Raw genomic sequence first — 23,845 nt, 5'->3', positions numbered from 1 at the left:
AAATTTAGGGCTGATTTAATACTGGCAGATGCCCATTGAGCAGTTGAGGTCAGAGGGGAAACTTCATTCTCGAGTACCTACTAAGTTTAGGATGCTGACAAAGTATGAGTGATATGGCTGGATGGGAAACAAACACGAGAAACAAACATCCAGCAGGTGAAAATAATCTAACCCCTCAAACTGAAGCTAGTCTATTAATTCATCTGTTTATTTAATGTATACTCTACCTTTCCCCCCAATAAGGACCCAAGGTGGTTTCCATTTTATCCTTACAACAATCCTGTGGGTAGATTAGGCTTAGCATGTGTGGCTCAAGGGAACCTCTGCATTCAGAGCCAGTAATCTGAATACAACTGACAAAGGCAACATCTGGGGAAAGGCCTCAGTCTCTTTGTCTTATTGTTGGACTTACAGAGAAACTGGTTGGCCACTGTAGGAGACAGGATGCTGGACTAAGATGGACCACTGGTCTGATCCAGCAAGACTCTTATGTTTTTATGCTACCCAGCAATCTTCCATGGAGGAGTGGGAATCTGAATTTGTGTCTTCCAAATCCTTATCCAACACTTTAACCACTACACCACGCTGACGCCAGTGATCTGGGATCCAAGGCTGAATCAGGCAACTATGGCAGTCTTAAAGCTCTATATCCATACAAACACCTTCCAAACACTTTTCCTTCTAGGCAGGCCTTTCTATGTTAATTCTGCCACAGCCTCTCCCCTCCCCTGAACAATTCAGAAAAAAAAATTCAAGCTACAGATCTTTGACATGGGATAAATTTATTTCCGAAAAACAAAGCAAGCCCATTGTAATAACCCACATAGTCTGATTATGAAGTGCAATGAAAGTCACTTGTGTCAAATCTGAACCTTTTTACATATTTATTAGTGCATCTAGTCTTTAGACTTGGATTGTTATTGCACATGGAGAAAAAAAGAGAGAGCTGTGAACAAGACATGCATACTTGGAAGGAGAGAGCCAAGTTGTGTTTCCATCATGAGAACAAGAGCTGGAACAGTACACAAACTGAAATGGCTAGAGGAACTTAGGTAACAAAAATGGGGGTCCAAATAATATAAGGACTTAAAACATATTTAAATGCTAATTTCTTCAGGCAAGGTGCTTTTTTAAAAAAGAAAAATCACCCTTCACTCAGAACCCTTTCATTTAGAGATCGCTAATCATGTAAAGTTTTACACACCATAACTGAACACAATGTACAAAAAAAAGTTTTAAAACCACTTAAAGCACAGTACACTTAAAAAGTGGCTTCAAAAGCTCACTTCCTTTGTAAACTAAATTAACATTCTTTTGACATAAGGAAGTTGGCAATATTATTGGGGGGACATCTTTACTGGCGTTGATCATTATGTAGTGTTCAGAACAGTTACTGGCTTAATAACGCACATGTTTCGTCTTGAAAGCTGATGCAAGAAATCAGATGAATCAGTTTCTCATAAGATGTTGGTTGTTATCACTAGGACTGCTTTTGTAGTCAGGCATGGCTCCTTGTTAGGGTTTCCTATTCACACACCAAGATGGCCTAAAGGTACCTTCAGTCATAGCTAATAAGGCTTTCCTCATGGAGCAAAAGTTGCAAGCAGGGTTTGCAACCCTTCAAACCATTTTTAAGAATGTGTGGCTCTGCTACAGTGCATAAACACCAGTGCAATGAGAAAACTCAGAACAACAGAAACACAATACAAATTCAGTCAATCAAGTCAAACACTTCCGTATGGGACAGCTGTGATCGTTTGTTATGTATGCACACATAGACACCGTTAAGACACTACAATGTGTGCCTAGCATTCCTTAAATCACAAGCCACGGTGATTGTACCTCACTTGTTTTGTTTTTTTAAGAAGGCTTACAACGGTTTGGTCTCAGCTTTAACCAATTGTTCCTTTCACTTTAAAAAATAAAAAAGCACTAGATCCCACACTAGCCAATTCATCAATATGTTTGCATGTGTTATATGGCTACTTGTTTCCAAAAGAACTGCAATTTTGTATGAAAAAATAAGTTACTATGTATAATCCACATGAAGTGATTCACAATATTACCTATACATCCAATTTACATTCTTAACTCCAGAAAACATTTATTTCAAAATTTGCTTGACACAAGCTATCGACTGCAGAAGTGAAAGAACGTTCCAGTTCATTTTACACCTCCAACTGCCTGAGAGAGGAAGAGAGAACAAACATATACAAGAGGAAAAGAAAAAAGCCAAACAATCTTCCAGTTATACAGATTTGTTCCTTATGGAGGTACAGATTTCAGTGGGCTGCAAGAGAGTCAAACCCATCAATGCGCCATGTGCATTACCAATACTGCATGCCCCCAAACTGACCTCCATTTGTGCTGTAAATCTCCTGATCAATTGCAATTGGTATTGTTTTTCCTTTTCTTAATTTACTGCAGAAAAGTGCACATTAGCTGTTATGTTGAAACCTCAACAGCAGCTGCTGCAAATGAGATACAAACTACATTAGAAATGGAACTAATGCTTGCATAACTTAAGTCGATAAGAGCAGTGCTTGGAAAACTGGGCAAACATTGGCATAAAGCATTCATCATCTGTAAGGAGGAAAAAAAAGAGCATGGCATGAGGACAGAAACCTAGTTCACTTTTGTTTCAAAAATGAAAAAAAAATCTTGTTAATACTGTAAACTGCAGTTTTCACATTTCATGGTTGATCAGCAGCTTCTGTGGTGGGATCTTTCAGAGAACAAATTGATGAACGAGGATCCATGGCTGAGTGCATTAGAGGAATATAAACGTCGTCCATGTTTGGCATGACGAAGATTTTCTGCAAAGTAAAATGTAGCTCAGATTATACAGTCAGATACACCGTATTGCTCCAAAACTGGGCCATTTCCCTAACAGGTGGACCCAACATCTGAAAACGAAAGTACAGAAAGCCATTTAAGTTGATACCTTTCATCTTGGCAGTTTTGGACATAATGGCTACAGGGTTTATTGCAGCCAACAGACTGGATCCAGCATAAAATCTCCACTTGCTCTAAAGTTCTCGACCAAGCAGAAATACAAGAAAAGGACCAAGGCAACCACTTGCACTAAATCTAAGTTATTATATCCCCCCCTACGTTTTTGCTCACACAAAATCTTGTGCAACCACCTTCTGGCCACTATGAGAGACAGGGAGAAAGTTCTCTGTGTTGCACAAGATCGTGACCAAATAGAATGATGGTACGTCAGTTTATGTTTCCTGTTGTGCATCACTGGATCCAAGCCAAAAAGTGCCTATAAAATTGTTGATTAAGAAATGCAAAGTTAATGTCAACAATAGTTCTTATGCTCCAGAACAATTTCAGATTGCTGGATGACAATCATAATGCAATATATTTTTTAACAACTCAGTTCTATACATAAATTAAAGTTAATAAAGTTGTTTTTTTCTTTTAAAAAGTCTGTCTGTGTCTTTAAACTGAATGAACAAAGCCACCTTAGAAACATTGCAGTTCTTTGCCAACCTTTAAAAGAAGGAACAACAGGCTGTCACTATTTTATGGCCATCCAGGTTTTCATTGATTAATAGACCCCAAGTTACTTCATTTACTCCTTTTTGCATTTGTGTATAAAAAAGATGCAGCAGGGCATTTAATTAATGAACTAACCCTCTACACACTTTTAAAAACAAGCTTTGCACCATAACCCCATGTCACCTTGAAGATACCTCCAACATGTAATTACTACCATTTTCCTTTCCTAATATGACCAAAGGTCTTGAGCATAAAACCAATACATCACAACAAGGCAAAGAAACAAAACCAATGTTACAAAACACGATACAACAGGGAAAAGGTAACATTCAGAATACAACACATGTATCTCATAAAAGTCTAAAACCAATTGGATAAAATATAACAGTGAATCCATACGATTTCTCATAAGGTCAGCAATATAATACTCATTTTAGCAGCATTTTAAAGAGATTGCTATTGTCAAATATAATCCAAAGTGTTATCTGGATAGAACAGGGGTAATGCAAAGAGCCCTAGGGACAGTCCATTGATCACAGAAATAAGAAAAGGTGGTGGTCTATGCAGGGGTGTTGAACTCATCAGTTATGAGGGCTGGATCTGATATAAATGGGACTTTGTGGAGCCAGGCCATTAGGCTTGCCAATCCCCAGGTCCCAGTGGGGGTTCTTCCGCTTTCCAGGCTCCTTCCCACCCCCAGTCAGCTGGCTGGTGGGGGGAAGCCCCGGCCCCAGAGGACCATGTGCGTTTCCACCTCCGGAGGCTTCAGTCTCTGATTGAAAGGCTTCCTCTTGGGATGGTGTGTCTGTGTTACTTTGAAGAAGTTGGCAGCAACTTGTGAGTAGAGAGGACAATCCCTCACTTCAGAGTTGCCAGAAATGGGGGGGGGGGGGAAGGGAAACGTCTGCTGAGCACTTCATTATTCCCTATGTGATCGATTCTCATAGGGTAAAATGGGGAATTGATCTGGAGGTTTTGGGGCTCTGGGGGTGCTGTTTTTTGAGGTAGAGGCACCAAATTTTCAGTATAGTATTTAGTGCCTCTCCCCAAAGTACCCCCCAAGTTTCAAAATGATTGGACCAGGGGGGCCAATTCTATGAGCTCCAAAAGAAGGTGCCCCATCCTTCATTATTTCCTATGGAAGGAAGACATTTAAAAAGGTATGCTGTCCCTTTAAATGTGATGGCCAGAACTCCCTTGGAGTTCAATTATGCTTGTCACACTCTTGTTCCTGGCTCCGCCCCCAAAGTCCCCAGATATTTCTTGAATTGGACTTGGCAACCATACAGACCATGCATATCATAAAATGTAATGCCAGGTAGTAGAGATATAAACTTTATAAAGGATACAGAGAAACACAGTTAAGGATTATTTTTTTACTTAAAATACAAACATGTTTAAAACTGTTGTGGTGTTTTGTTTAAAATGGAAAGGTGGGAGACTAGTGGGATTTGGCAATGCAATTTAAAAAATAAAACATCAAGAAAAATATAAAATGTTCTGGGCTTAGGAAAATATGAAATGGCTGGGCACTGGAAGCTTCTCCCTCTGCCCCCAGGCCTACTAAGACTGGCAATGGCTCTTCAGCGTAATATCCCCCTTTGGCTGTGGGTTCCCAAGTACTCACTAGGCACCAGTTCTAAGGTCCATTCAGCAGAGACAGCTAGCTCAAAGCATCAACCCTATTTGTAAGGTAGGATTGCTAATACCCAGTTGGGAACAGGGGATCCTCTGGTTTGGAGACCCTCCCTCTGCTTCAGGGTTATCAGAAAGTGGTGGGGAGGGGGGGAAGGAGGGAAATGTCTGCTGGGCACTCCATTATTCCTTATGGAGACAGATTTCCATAGGGTATAATGGAGAATTGATCCATGGGTATCTGGGGCTTGGTGAGGGAGCTGTTTTTTGAGGTAGAGACACCAAATTTTCAGCACATTATCCAGTGCCTCTCCTCAAAACACCCCCCAAGTTTCAAAACAATTGGACCAAGGGGTCCAAATCTATGAACCCCAAAAGGAGTGCCCCTATCCATTACTTCCAAATGGAGGGAAGGCATTTAATAAGGCGTGTGGTCCATTTAAATGTGATTGCCAGAACTCCCTTTGGAGTTCAATTGTTCTTGTCACACCCTTGCTCCTGGCTCCACCCCCAAAGTCTCCTGGCTCTACCCCAAGGTCCCCAGATATTTCTTGAGTTGGACCTGCCAGAATTGTATCAAAAATCAAAATATGCAATATTCTTTGCCATTCATGTGCAACTTTATTTATATCCTGCTTTCCTCCCCAATGGGGATGGAAAGCGGCTTAGAACATCATTCTCCCCTCCTCCATTTTTTCACAACAAATCTGTGAGGTAAGTTAAACTGAAAGTATGTGACTGGCCCAAAGTCAACCAGCAAACTTCCATGGCAGAGTAAGAGGGTGGGGATTCAAACCTGGGTCTCCCAGGATCCCAGTCCGACAATCTACCCATTGCATCATGTCAGCTCTCAAGTTATTCCCTAAAGAATCCGTTATATATCACAATTCTTTCAGCATCCCTGGAAAGAATTTCCAGTACTTTAGACTTCCTGCTAGTAATGGAGGGAAATCTGGATTTGCCTGTGATGCATGCAAATGTCCATGACATATTTCCTGTTGCTAATAACAACTATGTATTTACAAACACTGAAACACAACAAAGCACATTAACGCCAGTCACAATTGAAAGGTCTTTGAGCAAACATACCTGGAATTCTTGTTCCAGTTTTCTCTCTATCCACTCTGTCACATGAACCAAAGTCACTTCTCTCTCTCCAAGCTTTGGCCGAGCTTTTAGCTCCAGATAGGGTGGCCTTTGGAAACCGTACCTGAAGATAATATAAGAAAGTATTTTAATTTATTGATCAGATCTTATATCCCATCCTTTCTCCATCAGGGAAGCACACACGGGGTGGTATTCTAACTTCAGCAACTGCACTGTGAGGTAAATCAGGCTGTCCAAGGCTATTGTCAACTCTGAGATCATGTGGAGCTATGAACTTAGTCTCATCCAAGTCTAATAACCCATCCGCTATATCGCATCTACAGATCTGCGGCACAACATGACTAATAGAGGAATCCTATGTGGAGTTACTGAAATCTAAGCCCAGTGAAATTGTCATGGGTGACAAGGATGATCTGGCATTTGAGCCTGCAGCTGGCCCCTCTAGTGCTCCGGACAGTTCGCTGCCAGCAGTCCCCACACCTGACCCAGCAGCAGAGGAGGAGGCACAGCTGCAAGCAGGGAGCCCACCTGACTCACCCCTGTGAGTAGCATAATTAAGGGAACGGCTACAGTCACAGCCTGGCAGAGGGAAGCACACCTAAGGGGAAGCTGAGCACTGGGAGGTGGAACTGACCTCTTCTGCTAAAAGGGATGGAAAGTTCATTGTTCCATGACAGGAAGGGAAATGGTAAAAGAAACCTCCACCTCTCTGCCTCTCTGACCCTCCCACATATCCCATCTCTTTGGTCATTTTCCACCTGAAACTACAGTTATCTACAAGGACTAGTTTATATACTCAGGAGAATTAGGCAGAAACAAGATGGCAGAGTAAGTGGATTCATTACACCACTGTATGTGCAAATGCAAAGTGCTATCAAGTTCCAGCCAACTTATAGGGCAGGGTTTTCAAAGCAAGAGACCTGAGGTAGTTTGCCATCACCTTCCTCTGCATTAGGGTTGCCAAGTCCAATTCAAGAAATATCTGGGGACTTTGGGGGTGGAGCCAGGAGAGTTTGGGGGTGGAGCCAGGAGCAAGGATGGGACAAGCATATTTGAACTCCAAAGGGAGTTCTGGCCTTCAAATTTAAAGGGACTGCTCACCTTTTTAAATGCCTTCCTTCCATAGGAAATAATGAAGGATAAGGGCACCTTCTTATGGGGCTCATAGAATTGGATCCCCTGGTCCAATTGCTTTGAAACTTGGGGGGTACTTTGGGGAGAGGCACTGGATGCTATACTGAAAATTTGGTGCCTCTACCTCAAAATTTGGTGCCTCCCCAGAGCCCCAGATACCCACAGATCAATTCTCCATTATTTCCTATGGGAATAACTCTCCATGGGGAATAATGAATTCCCAGCAGACATTTCCCTCCCCTCCCCCTGCTTTCTGATGACCCTGAAGCGGGGGGAGGGCCTCCAAACCAGGGGATCCCCTGCCCCCATCTGGCGATTGGCAACCCTACTCTGCATGGTGACACTGGAGTTCCTTGGTAGTCTCCCATCCAACTGCTAACCAGGGTTACCTCTACTTAGCTTCCAAATCTGATGAGACTGGGCTAGCCTAGGTCATACAGGTCTGATTTTCTATTTGTTCTCTTAGATTGTTTTTTTTAAAACACAGCAAGACTTTCAACAATGTGGCAAGCAACAGCAGGCAAGCACTGTTATTTGAACCCCAAACCAAAACAGGGCTCTCTACACCTGCAGCATTAAGCAGCCAAAATCACAGACTTGTGCCAGAAATCAAAATGCAGACACAAGGCAGTTTCCCAATAACAGTTTGAGCTGATATAAAAAATAAATTCTCCTCACCAAGAAGATGAGTAAGTTATGGAAAACTGGCTAGCCATTTATTCAACATGCTTATTTTCTATGTGCATGGAGGTTGATTATTTGTAATTCGAATGGATTCAACCACGTGAACCCCAGCTGAAGTAGGACACTGCTTTGTCACCTCAGCAACAGCTAGGCCAGAGAAACGACAATTGGCAGTTGGTATGAGCTGTGACTCATACCCATTGTTTTCACAACTGCTTTTTAAAAAAATAGATCTGTCAGAAATGGAGTGAACTGCTTGCCACCATAGTAAAACCACCTATTCTACTGCATCCTATACTGAGTTTCAGTTTATAAATACATTGTTCTATTACATGCCTTTCATGCATCCTCATAAGTAAAGTTTTAAAAAAGAAAAAACAAAGAGTCCAAGATACAAGGGGCGGGAAGGTAGTTTTAGGGAAAGCCTTTCAAAGAAATAATAACCCAAACCATGCTGTTTGACAGTTACACAGAAACAGATGACAAGCGATATCATACTTGGAAGTGACAGCTCTTACTAACAAATCCCCAAATCTGCCTTGCTACACTTACCATATTCGATCAGTAGGTGGTGGTGGAATGTTAACTGCCAATGTCCCTTTGCATTCTTGTACCTCAACGGTTAGCAGCAGTGGAGTATTTGAGACCTCTTCAATTTTCTTTTTGATGAATTCTGTCTCTGTTGCTTTCTGAAAGTATTTTGACTTCGTGATTTTATCCACAAACCTCATGATCTTGCTTGTTCGGTGCCCTACCACGTAACTATAAAAAAGAGAGCATAGAAGGCATCCAGGTGAATTTTAAAGCAGCTGGGCAAAACGAAGGGATTCAGTACTATCCAGCAGATGTAAATGCAACATTAGCTGCTAAGAGATAGCAGAGGGCAGCAGGGACACCAAGTCAGGAGATGGAAGGCCTGCCTGTTTTATACACCAGTAGATCAGAGGCCAAAAATCAAACAAAGGCCAAGAGGAATGCAGACATTCCCTTGTACTGAGGGCTTTACCGGCCACACAAGATTATCAACCAGTTGCTTTCAGCAATCGGAAGGGGTGTGTGTATTTGTGCTAAGTGCCATCAAGTTGCTTCGACTTATTGGTGGCCCTATAAATTAATGTCTTCCCAAACGTCCTGTTGTTAACAGCTTTGCTCAGGTTTTGTATACTGAGGGCCGTGGCTTCCTTTATAGCAGGGGTGGCCAAACTTGCTTAACGTAAGAGCCACACAGAATAAACATTAGATGTTTGAGAGTTGCAAGATGAGAATGTCAGAGAGGGAAGGGGGAAGGGAAGGTAGGGAGGGGGGAAGGAAAATAGATGGGAGAGGGAAGGAAAAGTGGAAAGAAAGCAACTTTAAATGCATTCTCCGAGCAATCGACTGGCTGGGCTTGGAGAACCGATTTAAAGAGACAAATGTCTTCTCCAAAACAGCCACCAGGGCGGTGGGGGCTTCGAGGGCCACACAATATGTGTGAAAGAGCTGCATGAGGGTCCTGAGCCACAGCTTGGCCACCCCTGCTTTACAGATCAATCCATCTCATACTGGGCTTTCTCTTTTCCTGGTGCCTTCAACTTTTCCTAGCATGCTTGTCATTTCCAGTGAGTCTTGTCCTCATAATGTGACCAAAGTACAACATCTTCAGTTCAGTCATTTTAGTTTCCTGATGTATCTGAAAATACTGGACAGAACCTACATGAAGCCATTGTCTTCCTTGGTATTCTGGCCTCAGAAGGAAATTACACAGGCTAGAAGCAAGAACAGTATTTAAAGTAAATTGCCAAAGCACAAGCATATTATTTCAGCCTCCACAAGCTTTTCATTTCAAAGATCCCAAATACTTTTGGAACCCATGAACAGTTTAGGGATCCCAGTGGGGAATGAAGGGGGGGATCCTGTTTAAGAGGATCTGGTGGGTGACTGCTTCTTTGCAGATGACACCCAGCTCTATCTGTTGATGGGTGGCCAGCCCAACTCCACCCTGGAAGATCTGTCTGCAGCATTGCAAGCTGTGGTGGGGTGGCTCAGGCTGAGTAGACTGAAATTAATTCTGACGAAGATGGAGATCCTGTATCTGAGTCACTGCGGTTTGGGACCGGAGGACCATTTACCGACCTTTGATGGAGCACAGCTCAAACTAGCGCTCAGGGTTAAAAGCTTAGGGGTGCTCTTGGATCCCTCTCTAACAATGGAGGTCCAAGTAGCAGCCACTGCGAAGTCAGCCTTTTACCATCTGCAGATGGCAAGGCAGTTGGTCCCCTTTCTCGAACGCAACAACTTGGTGACAGTGATCCATGCAACGGTCACCTTGAGATTGGATTACTGTAATGCCCTCTACATGGGACTGCCCTTGTCCCAAATGTGGCAACTTCAGCTAGTGCAGAATGCTGCAGCCAGGCTGCTAATGGGAATTCCTTTACGGGAACACATTCAGCTTGTGCTGAGAGCGTTGCACTGGCTACTGATAGTGTACTGGATTCACTTCAAGGTGCTGGTCATTACCTTTAAAGCCCTATATGGCCAGGGTCCTGCATACCTTAGGGATCGCCTTTCCCTGTACATGCCACAGCGAGCACTTTGGTCTGGGTCTCAAAATCTGCTGGCAGTTCCCAACATCAGAGAAGTGAGGCTCAAATCAACGAGAGCTAGGGCCTTTCCCGTTACTGCCCCTAGATGGTGGAATGAGTTGCTGGAGGAGGTCAGGCCCTGCGAGAGCTTCCACAGTTCTACAGGGCCTGTAAAACAGCACTCTTCCATCATGCATGGTCATGATGGTAACACCTGCAGCAACAGGACTGGCCCATAAAAATACTACCAACAGTTCACACCTCATCACGCTGTGGTGATCCTGGGACCTCTTAGAACAGCTAACCACCATTAATATTTAATCACTGTCTGAAAACATGATATTAGCACATGTAAATGTTTAATGTTTTTATTGTTGTCTTATTTTATTTGGTCACACTAATGTGATTGTGTGACCCTAACCTGTGAGCTGCTCTGAGCCTGCTTTTGGCGGGGAGGGTGGGATATAAATTAAATTACATTAAAAAATTTGACAACTGTATGGATTTGCAAGGTTTACTGTCAGAATTTCTATATTGCAGCTTTGGTACAGTGTTGAGTTTGGTGCTCCCAGTTTCTACCAGCTGGGGTCCCAAAGTCGCTAAAGATTAATTTTCAAAATAACATTTTTGAAAACAGACGGGAAATAAAGTTAAAAAGTAAAGTCCAATGCCTGGAGAAGAGTAAAACCACATAACTGAAAAACTTGAAACACTCATAAGCACTGCAAAATTATCCACAGAAAGGACTATTCCAGAATTGCAGAAACATGTAGATGTGGTAGTCACTTGCATGATCCTTACCCAATAACATAAAGTCATGGGGGGGCAGAGATAAGCCATTCCTCTTTGAGCTACTCCCCCCTTGTCTAATGCCTATAACTACAGAAGACTTTGTGCATTACAGCAACACGGGCAGCAGTTCCAGAAATTCCTATCATCAGCTGAATTTGTTCAATTATTTATGTCTTTCCCAGAGATACTGTATTGATCCACATGTTAGCCAGTAAAAATATCTTGACAAATACACCCAGATTGTTAAACTGTTTTTAACCCAAAAAGCTCCCAGCAGAAACACCTTCCTGTTTACAAATGTTTCGCAACATTCTTCTCATTCAGCCAAAAGGCTTCTCCTTTCCAGATGGCACTGGAACTGTGACAGTTGGCTATTTTTAACCGCTATATACATTTGTCATAATGCAAATTGGCATGGTAGATAGTGATTTATTCATCAGATTTTTAAAGACTTGTCTGGAAACACACAAGCACACAGTTTGTTTCCCAAGCTATCTCCTCTCCCATCCATGTTATCTATATCCTGGGATAGTTGGACCAATGGTTTGACTTTTTGTACAACAATTTAATATGTTCCTAAGTGAAGACAGTTTATTGGTGTTCAGATGCACTGAAAGAACAACAGCACAAAGCAGCAAGAAGGAGCTATTAAAAGCAATTAGCAATTATTCCAACTCAGTGACAGTAGCAAGACATTTTAGAAATACTACATACTTTGCTGGCTGTGCTCACTTGTGGTTTGCAGCACAGCAGGGATTTAGTGACTGGCAAGAACCTGATGTCACCACATCACTACACCCTCTATGACATGCATTTGCATTCATCTTTATGGCTCAAAATCATTATCTGCTGATTTATATGGCTCAAAATCATTATCTGCTGATTTCCAAGATTTATTTACACCAGCTGAGGACCACAATTTCTACCATAAGATGACCAATAAAAATAGAGGCACTCATCTTGACTGTCTGCAGGGCACTCTGGTTTTGGAAACAGACCTTTCATGGAGGGCTGACTACAGCTTAAAGAGTTTTGCAGACTGCACTCTCAACAGGCTATTCCCACATCAAAACAGTTTCTGTTGGGAATGTTGACTGCAGCTTTTGGCTGTAGAGAAGTCTGGTGCCCTGTTGCCTCTGGCAGCTCGTTGTCGTCTCTAGACCAGGATGGTCACTGCCTCTATGGATGGAGAATGGATTATGGTGTCACAGAATATTGGTGGGTTCCCTGAACTCAGGTTCACTCAATTTATAGTTGCTTGAGTTGTTTAGAAGTAGCAATGGATGATGCACATGATTTGTGTTTGCTCTTCTTGCACACGCAGCAGTGATTTGTGCCTGAACTTTAAAGGACCTCAGATGCACAGGCTGGTGGGGGTGGCTTTGGAACTTTTCAAATGAAACTTATTGCTTATTGTATGTAGTCACTCACAAAAATAAGTGGCGTACCTTTGCTCTATGAGTGGCTGTCTGCGCATACACACTGATGGCTTTTGCACCTGTGCAGGATCATGACCTGGAAACTTCTATTAGAGCTAGCTTTTTAGGCATGAATAATCCTGTCTCCTTAGAGATGCAGCTTTGACTGTCTATGCCCAAAGGCTACAGTTTCCTGTTTTGCCCCTTCTGAACAACAAGTTCAATGCATTTCTTATGGACGGGTTGTATGACTGCACAGATGATCTCCTGGATAACAAGCAAGCCACCTGTTTTTACTTATTTGTGTTCTCTGTGTATCACACTGATGGGTACAGAGTAGCAAGCTAACACTAACTGGAGGAGGGTAAAGATGCTTTCAAGAAAAGCACAGCCCTGCCTAAGGATCATCATCTCTTGATCTGACATAGCCAGAACGGTGATTTAGAAAAGTGGAAGGCTTCCCCCAAGATGCTGGCTCTGCAGAGCTCTGAAAGAAGAATCCCTCTGCTGAAGGTGGAAGATGTGATGTCAGCTCTGCTGGATTGGGTTTTGCGTGCCGTGCACCAGGAAAAAGCTTATGGGCCAGTTAATAACAAAGTGTGATGCTGTGATTTATAATCTGTGACTCTCCACCATTCTTCCCTCTGATCTCAGCACATCAGCAGTCAAGCAATTTAGTCTCTCAAAATTTCAGTCAGAATCTGAGATATCAATTACCTTGAGCTTGGAGTTATTAAATTAATATGCTCCAAGTTAACACAGGGTTTTTCACTTGCCTTTACCTTATCTTCACAAACTAAGAGCTGAATGCATTACAAGTCACCAAAGAATGGAAGGCTGGCTCCTGCAGATGTTGTATTAAGAGACCCCAGATTTTCATAAACTGGAATCTATATATATAATTCCCCTATGGTGGTGGCCAAATGGAGATCTCCCATTGGCTTATGGGTGCATTCCATGCACTCCACAAATAATTGGCCCATCACAGTTCACTCAGCATCTCTGGCCTCCCATTGGCTAACTCCCCTGCCCCTGCCTACTGCAGGCCCGGGAATGTTGAACAAACCACCAAAACAGTCTTATCTCAGAACAGCCACATCTCCAACTCTTCTCTGTGTCAACCTCCACCCTCCAAATCAGCTATTTCCTCCTGGGGAACCAATGTTGACAATCTGCAGGTGGGGGCTAGAGACCACTCAGAATTACAACTGCTCTCCAGATGGTTAGATCTGCTCCCCTGGAGGTAGGGGGGAGTGAATGCCTTCACTTGGGTGAGTGGGAACCAGCTGGAGCGCACTCGCCCAGAGCCTCTTTCAAAAGCTTATTGTATTTTTCTTCACAAAGGACCTTATTCCTAGTAAATAATAATTCTCTCCCCATCACTCTGAAAACTTTAAGCCAGCAAAACTGGTCAGGACTCACTTCTCAGCATAGGAGAAATGTCCTACAACATACCACAGGCAGGAGCATAGCTTCAAGGTGACTATTGAGGTCACTATCTTGTTAGAGGTGCCTGTATGACCCTTTTGGGGGGCCTGAGTCACATAGGAAAACTTAGTATGCCATCTGGGAGAGGTAGCCCTATCCAAACAGAAAGAGGATGCTAAAATTTAGAGAACATAAAGCCTTTCCTGCTTCTGAGGCTAAAGTAAGAAAAGACGACAGGGAGAACCAGATCCTTGTGGAGATGAAGAAAATGGCTGTGTGTAGGGTCCTTTTGTCCCTGACAGTAAAACAGGTCTGAGCTCAGAATGCAGCATTTGGTATGAGCAACTGCAGCCCTATGCAGGAAGGATTCAAATGACTTACCCATCATCAGATTACCTACAAGCCGTCATCCTCAAGCTGCTGTGAGTGGCTTAACTGGAGGATGAAGCTGAACAAAGCCCTTAAAGATTTGAATCACTTACAGTTTAACTGTCATTCATACATGGCTAGACAGAAAAAAGCCTCACAGGGAAGTTGCCCCCAAGTAGCTGTGGCAAACATACACAAAAAATTGAGTAGGAAGGTGCTACTCTTAAGAAAAGCCCTGCTGGATCAGACCAGTGGTTCATCTAGTCTAGCATACTGTCTAACACAGCGGCCAATCAGTTCTTCTAGAGGTCTAACAAGAGGGCACAACAGAGGCCCAGGCCTTCCCCTGATGCTGCCTCCTGGCACCAGGATTCAGAGGCTGAAACCTGACACACGGACTACCAAGTAGTAATCAGGTATTACGGAAAACAGTGCTAGTAATAATAACTCTAGAGCTGAACAATCCAATATTTATCAAGTGGAAAAAAAGAAGAAGAAGCGGACTTACCCTTCTGCTCCTGGCACTACAGGTTTCTCACTCCCTGTTGCTTCTGGAGCATCATCTTCTTCTGAAGAGCCAGCACTAGAGGATTCTTCATCACTGTCCGCAAGGCAATATGCCCTTGGTCTGAAACTGAAATGAGGGATACCAGTTGTAATATCTAAATGAAGCTTCATTAAGCACACGAGCCTTGTGCAATTGGGTGACTTAGCCACTTATGTGTCCTTTCTTCTGTCTTTGCTTAAACATGGATGTGGAAGATCAAAGTAGCATATGTTTCTGCAATACTTTTTCCTTCCACACAGCTGGCCCAAGCTGTGCTTAAGCGTAAAAGGAAGTATTTGTGTTGAACAATGGAATGTCCTGCATGCAATCACGTGGAATATGAAATGGTTTAGATTTGCCTCCTTCTTGTAAGTGATTTTCCAGCAAATTAAATGCAGTGCAGACAGTTACACCACCAAAATACAATGGATAAAGAACTCTTATAAAGTACGATTTTCAACTTGATGGGGCATGCTTAGGCAGTCCAATGGGTTTCTCTGTTAAGATTCAGGATTGATTTTGCAAGTGCTGTACACTTCCAGAAAAATTTTCATGTTCCCACATCTATACCTCTTATTTGCCTCTGTACATATCTACCTATCAAACTGGTCGCTAGCAGCAAAGTTAGATCTTTTTTATACAGATTCTTTAACCCACTTCAGCTTCTGAAGGCAAATTGATTTTTTTAAGGGTTTCAGAAGCCTTAAAGATAAAATGCTATCCTCCCGCAATTAGTGAAGTCTTAATCCAGGTTCTCCAGGATCTCAAACTGAGGTTTTTCACACCTATTTGCCTGGACCCTTTTTTAGTTGGTGATGCCAGGGATTGAACCTGGGACCTTCTGCTTACCAAGCAGATGCTCTACCACTGTTTGAAGCTGGTTTTGTTGTTGCTGTCCTTTATCCTTTAGGTATGTGAAACTTTAACTAGAGCAGTTTTAAACAACTTATTTGATAAGCAGATGTAAGTGCAGTTAGAGCCACAGTAAAATTTATATACTTAAAAACTTAAATGTAAGCTAAGGTTCTTTCTAGATATTTTGGGATCTCACAGTGAATTCAAGTTCTCTTCTGATTTTGTTTGTAGAAAATCAAGGCATTATAACTTTTAAATTCCATAAGTATGTCAAATATTGCAATTTTATATCTTAAGGAAGTTATGAATTATGCATTTTATAATAAAACAGTAAAATAAGTTTAGATTTGATAGGGTAGTAATAATTGCATATATGTAAATTTCCTCAAAAATTTCTGGGCTCCTCCCCCCCAATCCTACTTTCCCCCCGTGGCCTCAACATTTCCATTAATTTTATGTCTCCAGTTCTCTTTTGAGCAATTTTTAATTAAACAGAAAAAGATCCAGAGTTAGCATACATGAACCTTTCCACCATGGATTAACTGTAATCATAAGCCAAACCCATGAGAATACTTTGAAACTTCACATCAGTAGTATTCTCATTTTATTTGCTGTTAAATTCCTGTTTCTTCAGGGTTTCTCCCCCTGTTCTGCATGAGTTTTGCTCCCTCTATTGGTCAACAATATCAAACAGGTTTATCGCCAGCTTATCTCCCTGCAATAAAGTCATTGGATATTGAATCAACCACTAGAGGGAACAAAAAATGCGTGGAACAGGGGAAAACCCCCTGAAGAAACAGGAACTTAACAGCAAGTAAAATGTTTTGTTCCACTAGAGTTTTGTTCCACTAGAGGGAACAAAAAATGTGTGGAACAGGGGAAAACCCCTTGAAGAAACAGGAACTTAACAGCAAGTAAAATGAGAGTGTGGAAAAATACCTAAGCTAGAAAGACTATTACTCATTATGCATGCACATCTTACTGCATATTTTCAGAGCAGAAAGCTTTTAATTTTGACGCCGGATTCCATGCTTGCCTCCTGCATCATTCTTTCTTCTTCAGTGCATCTGTTTTGCAGCTACAATTTTTAAAAACACACTTTTCTAAATCAGGGTGGAACATCACTTGTGATGTATGTGGGGTGGCATCCAAAGTTTTTTTAAAAATAAAAAAATTGTGCAATTGCCCTAATGCAGCTGCACAATAGCATCCAACAAGCACCTTCCATTTAATTCCGCAGGGTTCAAGTTTTGCACATGCATTTTAGTGTTAGTTCACTGAATGAAAGGGAACAGAAAGAAATGCAGGCAAAAGGGGAAAACCCGCTGTTGAAACTGACCAGACTTTTTCTGAAACTGACAAGCAGCTGCGAAGCCCCGTTTTCCATATTGCCGAACACTAGGGGATTCTCTGCTGTGTTATCAGCCACTGTGAAAAATGGGAAAGAGTCACACGATCTCATAATATGGGGGTACATGCTGAGTGTACAGAATGCACAGTAGAACCTACTGACACTGGCATTGCAAGCTGTAATTGTTGGCAACATGTATGTGTGCCTGTGCAAAACTGGCTTCAACTCCACCATGCTTTGCACAGGCTGAAATTTATATGGGGGAAAGGTCCTCTGGCAGAAGTTCTGGGGAGCTTTTTTAGTCTTGTGCTACTACACTGAAAAAAAATTGGGGGCAGTATTTTAGCCAATGCCCTAGTGCAGCTGAATAGTAATGCTAATTTATTGTCCTACCTTGCAAATTTGTGTGGTTTCTCTTTGACAGATTTCTCACTAGGCTTGTTCTGGTCTCAGAGCCCTTCCCCCCCCCCCCAGCGCTTCTGTCCAGTTTTGCTCAAGCTGCTGCAGGGCTGCGACCTGCCCCACCTCTTTCCCGTGGCAAGCAAGATCCTCTGAAAACTGGTTTCTGCTTGCCGCAGGAAAGAGGCAGGGCAAGTCACAGCCCCACGACAGCTTGTGAAAAATCAGACAGAAGCGCCAGGGGGAAAAGCGCTCCAAGACCAAAATAAGCCTAGTGAGAAATTAATCTTGGGATTCTCTAATTTGATCCTGCATACTGGTTGTGATTTGGGCAGTTTTTCGAAGCCTGTCCTGTATGAATTGCTCTCTTCCTCCAAATGGATCAATCCCAAGAGATTTTTAAGTTCAGCAGTTTGCAGAAGGTTCATGTGGCTTCAGCCATCATTTTAAACTAGGCTTCCAGAGACTGCCAAAATGGTCTCCTCCCCACCCCCCAAACTTTGCTCAATAAAGCATAAAAGGGAAAAAATATTTTCAAAGCTTTAGCCTTCCCATCCCAATGTCTTTCCCCCTCTTTACATCTCATGTCAATTTCATTCTATGCTGATGATCCCCCCTTCTATTTTGTTAACATGTGGCACTGAAATCTTTTTTGTTTGTTTGCACTGGGGATGCTGCTATTCACCTCCTCGCCAATCCCCCTTTAAACTCAATACCAGCAGGGAACTAAACCTCACACCGCTTCCTTTAACCCCCCCCCCCCGTTTTAATTTTTTTAATTTGGTGATCTGAGACTAGTGATGGTCTCATATTGCTAGACTCATGCTGCTTGTCAAAAAATTAAAAATTTAAAACAATGAGGGGGAAATGGAGTTTGTGGAGGGAGGATGGTGCAGAGGATGATGGTGTGGAAGGGCAGAACAACCTCAGTGTAGGAGGGGTGTGACCTTGTGGAGTCAGCAATAGGGTGTGTGGGGGGGAATCTGTACACTTTTGAATTACCTTAGGATGGGAAGTAAAACGAGGGGGAAATAAGCACAAAAGCACTCTCAGAAAAACCAGAGAAAAAGCGACCAGAAAGTTAACTGAGCACTGAAGAGAGGAAAATCAATGCAGAACAACCAAGTAAACCTGACAGACATGCATGGTGAAAGCAAGGGAAAACACCCATACATAATAGGCCAAAGGCTGGGTCCAGACATTATTACACTTAGCTGCCTTATATATGGCTGCAACTTTGTGGTTCTTTTCAATTGGGAATGCACATCCATGCAAAAAGCCAGAAAAGCTGAGGTACTGCACATACTGAAATCCTGACAAGCAATGCCAATATGGAGTGAAAAAGGGGTAAATGGATGAGAAAGGGTAAACAAGTTTGTGTGTCTGCAACCTCTCTATTCCAACTACTTTTCTCAATATTACCATGACCCCCTTTCCCTTGGTAGGTATCATAAATATGGTTATACACACACTTTTAATTCTTTGTGGGTATGGAGTAGCCAATTCAGAACAGAAAACAAGTGGAAAGAAAGTAGTAAAGTGTGCTCTAAACTAACTTCAAGTTGGTTCTGTTTGGAAAGAAAACTGTCAAGATGCTGTGTTCAGGTCTCTGAAACTGGGTTAACACAGGAGGTTAGAGCCCCACAAGATTGGCTGGAAGGGCGGATAACTCTCAGGCATCCCTCCCCCCCTTTGTGGTCATGGCTGACCAATGAAGTGTGTTGACTGCAGAGCTTTTGGACCACAACTTAGCAGTGGAAAAAGCAATACAGGAGACAGAAGCACAGCATTGAGGTAAAAATAGAGGGAAGCTTTGAAGAGTGAGCTTTGCAGATGTTTTATAATTCTTTTATAAACTATAATCTTTTTCCACATTGAAAATAACTTAAAACTATACAGTCTTCCATCACCTTTTAAAGCTGAGCAGACTTATAATCTAGCTGCGCATTCCTAGGCCTGTTTTCTGCCACTGAGTCCAGTGGTGCTTACTCCTGGGTAGGTGAACCTAGAAAGGCTGTGAACTTATTAAATAAATGGCTCTGCTGGACTCAGCCAGTGGTGGGTAAACTGTGCTATCTGCAAATCAGAGGGAAACAATGTAGGGGAGAGCAAGGCTGGCCCTGCCACTAGGCAATTGGCTAAGGTGTGGGCATTCTGGGTGCACTGAATTGGGCACCCCCATGTGACTTGGTGAGGTTATCAGTGCACCCCCCCCCCAGAAGTTAGCCTTGCCTAGGGTTGGCCCTGGGGGGGGGGGGGGAGAGAGAGAGAGCAAAGCAAAGGAAAAAAAATAAACCCAAGAGTGCGTAAAATGCCTCTTTAGCAAAAACACTACAAGAGATCAAATATCATGAAGGCAGGAGAGAGCACAGAACAAACATAGACAATTTGCTCCCTTCCCTTCGCCGCTATGTAACAAAATACTATGTTCCTCCTCTCGCTTTTTCTAAGAACCATCAGTGTGATGCATGCCCCCTTTTCTTGGAGCCTTCATCTCTTCAAGTTGAACTCAGCAAGGCCTACACTGAATGGAATCCCTTAGAAAAATGCACTAGAACAGGCAACATTCATCACGTCTTGAGTCCCCTTTGAAACCCCAGCGTCCACCCCCACCAAACATTTCCAGGGTCCCTGTGTTATAGTAGTTGCATGCAATTGTTACTACGTATGTGTTTAAATGGGGCAGCTTGCCTCTACTTCTAAAGGAACAACGTTTGTACATATATACTGAATGTTTAAGGACTATGGCCATTCATATCTAAAAGCAGGTTCTGCCATTATGACAAACTTTTCTTAGAACTAATTGTTAAATCTTTTGTTAGTACGTCTTACAACTAAAGCTAGCAGATGTTGCACTCTCTTAATTGTAGAAGAGTGTTTGGTGTAGTTAGTCTCTTACACGCTCCTACTGAAAACAGATTGGCATCACGGCTGGAGAAAAGACCCAGGTTACCATGTTGGATTGCCAATGAATTCAGAAATGTATGATGGTCTGTTAGTTATTGCTTTCCAAATCTCTGTATATTCTTCTTCTTCTAAGCCTATTTCTATAGATTACATTGCCTTTTAATTGATCCTGTCTTATGAACCATGTCTGTGTGATTCTGATCCTTAGGTGGTTTGTATAGTTGTATTCTGTATAAATTTCTGTTTTGGGGGAGTGTTTATATATTTGGTGAAGAGTGGTAAAGCTGCAGTACTGCAGTCGAGCCCTCTGCTCACGACCTGAGTTCGATTCCAGAGGAAGCTGGTTCAGGTAGCTGGCTCAAGGTTGACTCAGCCTTCCATCCTTCCGAGGTCAGTAAAATGAGTACTCAGCTTGCTGGGGGGAAAGTGTAATGACCGGGGAAGGCAATGGCAAAACACCCCATAAAAAGGTCTGCCGTGAAAACATTGTGAAAGCAGCATCACCCCAGAGTCGGAAACAACTGGTGCTTGCGCAGGGGACCTTTCCTTTTTTCCTTATATATTTGGTATCTTGTGAACAAGATTCTGCAATGGCTGTATATCTTGTTAAAATTCAATAAAAACAGAATTGAAGAAGAAATGCTATAAAAACTCAACACTGCATAAAACAATCGAGACAAGAAAAAGCTCTAATGTGCCATATCCTGTAAATTGTATAATAATCTGGATTTTCATATCTAGATGATATATGACTACAAGCAGACAATCAGTGACAGAGGTTTTCTGGGAAAATTTGAAATTGGAAAAGTAAATAATTCAAATGTTGTTAGCAAAAGAAGGCATAGAGACCATGTACATGCCCAGACCAGGGTTTTTGTCCTCACTTCATACCCCCTACATTTAGCCCATTCAACAGCAACTTTCAATAAGAATCAGTTGCTCAACTGCATGGCCCTTCTTCCAAAACAAATCTCAGCAAATACTAGTTGCACCCCTGCCCCAGTACAAGTATCCATATTTGATGCAAGACAAAGTTGCAGCAATATATGGTTTTGAGAGCAAGAGCAAGAGAGACAGAGAGAGCAACTGTTAGAAGCAAAAGATCAGCATGACTTATGGAAGCCAAAAGGTTGAATATTGCTTAGAGATGTGAAGGCTCAGGGAAGAAAATGTAAACAGAGTCTTCCCCTGCCCAGGATCTTCCTCTTCCTCTCCTGTCCATTTTTCTGATGGAAAAATTGGGAATTGTGGTGGGAGGGACACTCCTATGACATTGGTGGTGGGGGGGGAAGAGACACTCCTTTTGGAATGGGTAAAACGTTTTGAAGATAAGGTTTAACTCACCTGGAATGTGTAGTTTTATAAATATTTTAATGGAAATGCATTAGCTAATAATGCCCAGGTATACTGAGGATATTTCCAAGGATATTTTTATTGATCAAATATGAATATTTTCACAATTAACATACCATGTTTGATAACACAACTTCAACGTTTCTGGAAATTCTGCATCTCTAATTTCATGTTCTTCGAGCAGGAAATACTCTGTGACTCGAAGTTACCAGCCAAAATATTTATCTTTCATGAATTATTTTTCAGACATCAGCTCTGGGTTTCAACCAAGATTGAAAGGGACTTAATACTGTTCAGGGCTGCAGCAATTATGCTGCCGTGCCTCTCATAAACAATACATCATTACTTGAATTTCAATTACAAGAGACATAATACAAAAAGAAAACCTAAATATTAAAAAGGCTTTTATACTCCCCTTTGAAGGTGTGTATAGCATTCAAGAAAATATATATTTTAAAATATTACCTACAATAAAGTTATTAATATTTCTGGCCATTTAAGGAAACTGGCTCATGCAAAAGATATTGCAAATGATCCAGATGTGCATAGCAGGAATTCCTTGGATGTTTTTGCTACAGCCACTCCAACAGCCAAAGGAGACAAGCCTTCTTCAAAACCAAACAATGACTTGCTTCTACATCAGTGGCTGTGAGAAAAGCTTCAAAACAAGATCTTGGTTCTTGCCTTCCTAATACACTGATCTATTAAGATGCAGCCATTAACAGTGTTATTCCTGGAAACTAGTAGCTGAGCTTGAATGCTGGCAGTTAAAATAAAAGAAAGCAGGCAGTCAACTGACTATTTTTTTAAAAAATTAAGGAACAGAATCCCTGCAAAGGCAACTATTTATTTTATTTATTTATATTAATTTCTAGTCCACCCTATCCCGTGAGTGGGCTCAGGGCAGATCACAACAGACTTAAACCATGACAGTAGGTAATAAAATTAGAAATAAACAATAAAACAATAAAATCACCCCATTTCAGGTGGAATGCAACTAATCAGGCTGTAGTGCAAACACAGCTGGAACCAATGATGTCCCAATAGATAATGGAATGCTGCAACAGGGAGGCCAGATTCGATGTACTATGGGCGTCTGCTGCCTCACTCAAAGGCCTTGCAGAACAGCTCCATTTTACAGGCCCCATGAAAAGGTAGTAAATCAGGTAGGGCCCTAATCTCCAACGGAAGCATGTTTCACCAGGCTGGAGCCAGGGCAGAAAAAGCCCTGGCTCTAGTCAAGGCAAGATGGATGTTCTTCGGGCTGGGGACAACCAGCAGATGGTGATTAGCTGAACATAAAGTCCTTTGGGACAAATATGGGGAGAGGCAGTCCCTCAAATATGTTGGTCTGTAAATTAGCACAAGGCTTTTTAACCTTTCCCATGGTACTTCCTGATGTTAATCATTCCCTTGAAGCTACTATTTGATCTAGAGAGAAGAAATTCCATTTTCTTTTCCACTTACAGAATTAGCCATAGCTTCAGGAGAGGTGAGGGGAATAAGCTCTCTGTTGAGAAGGCTTCCAAATTAAACCAGAAGGCTAAAAATGTTTTTTTTCTTTAGGAACTGTCAGTGCTTTCCAGATTCCAGTGGAAAGTGGTTATTTCTGGCAGAGACATGCACATCTCCAAATGCAGAAAACACACCATGCATCTTTCTCCCTTCTTCATTCCCACAGAGAGATGTGCAAGCTGAACTTCTACAGAACCCAAGAAAATGTGGGAAGAGAACTTTGTTCCCTTGCCCTTTCCCCCTTCCACTTGTTCAAAATGTAAGAAGTCATTAATGA

At 42.2% G+C, this 23,845-nt stretch overlaps 1 protein-coding gene across 2 annotated transcripts in view; it reads right to left on the bottom strand.

The window, feature by feature from the left end:
* Window positions 1-765: 765 nt before the first annotated feature.
* The window catches only part of TEX2 (testis expressed 2), a 68,311-nt gene continuing 45,231 nt past the window's right edge, over window positions 766-23,845 (bottom strand). The window contains exons 8-11 of one of the 2 annotated variants that reach the window (XM_060253492.1): window positions 15,150-15,275; window positions 8,623-8,832; window positions 6,235-6,355; window positions 766-2,816 (exon numbers count right to left, since the gene is read on the bottom strand). In XM_060253492.1, coding sequence (XP_060109475.1) covers window positions 2,694-2,816; window positions 6,235-6,355; window positions 8,623-8,832; window positions 15,150-15,275 — 580 coding nt within the window. In that variant the 3' untranslated portion in view covers window positions 766-2,693. The remainder of the gene's footprint in view (window positions 2,817-6,234; window positions 6,356-8,622; window positions 8,833-15,149; window positions 15,276-23,845) is intronic. The other variant, XM_060253493.1, reaches the window with a different exon arrangement.

This window comes from Heteronotia binoei, chromosome 13 (genome assembly GCF_032191835.1).
Source record: "Heteronotia binoei isolate CCM8104 ecotype False Entrance Well chromosome 13, APGP_CSIRO_Hbin_v1, whole genome shotgun sequence".
NCBI classification, from domain to species: domain Eukaryota; kingdom Metazoa; phylum Chordata; class Lepidosauria; order Squamata; family Gekkonidae; genus Heteronotia; species Heteronotia binoei.
The sequence above is the reverse complement of the archived record's forward strand: the minus strand, read 5'-3'. Positions and strand labels throughout refer to the sequence as shown.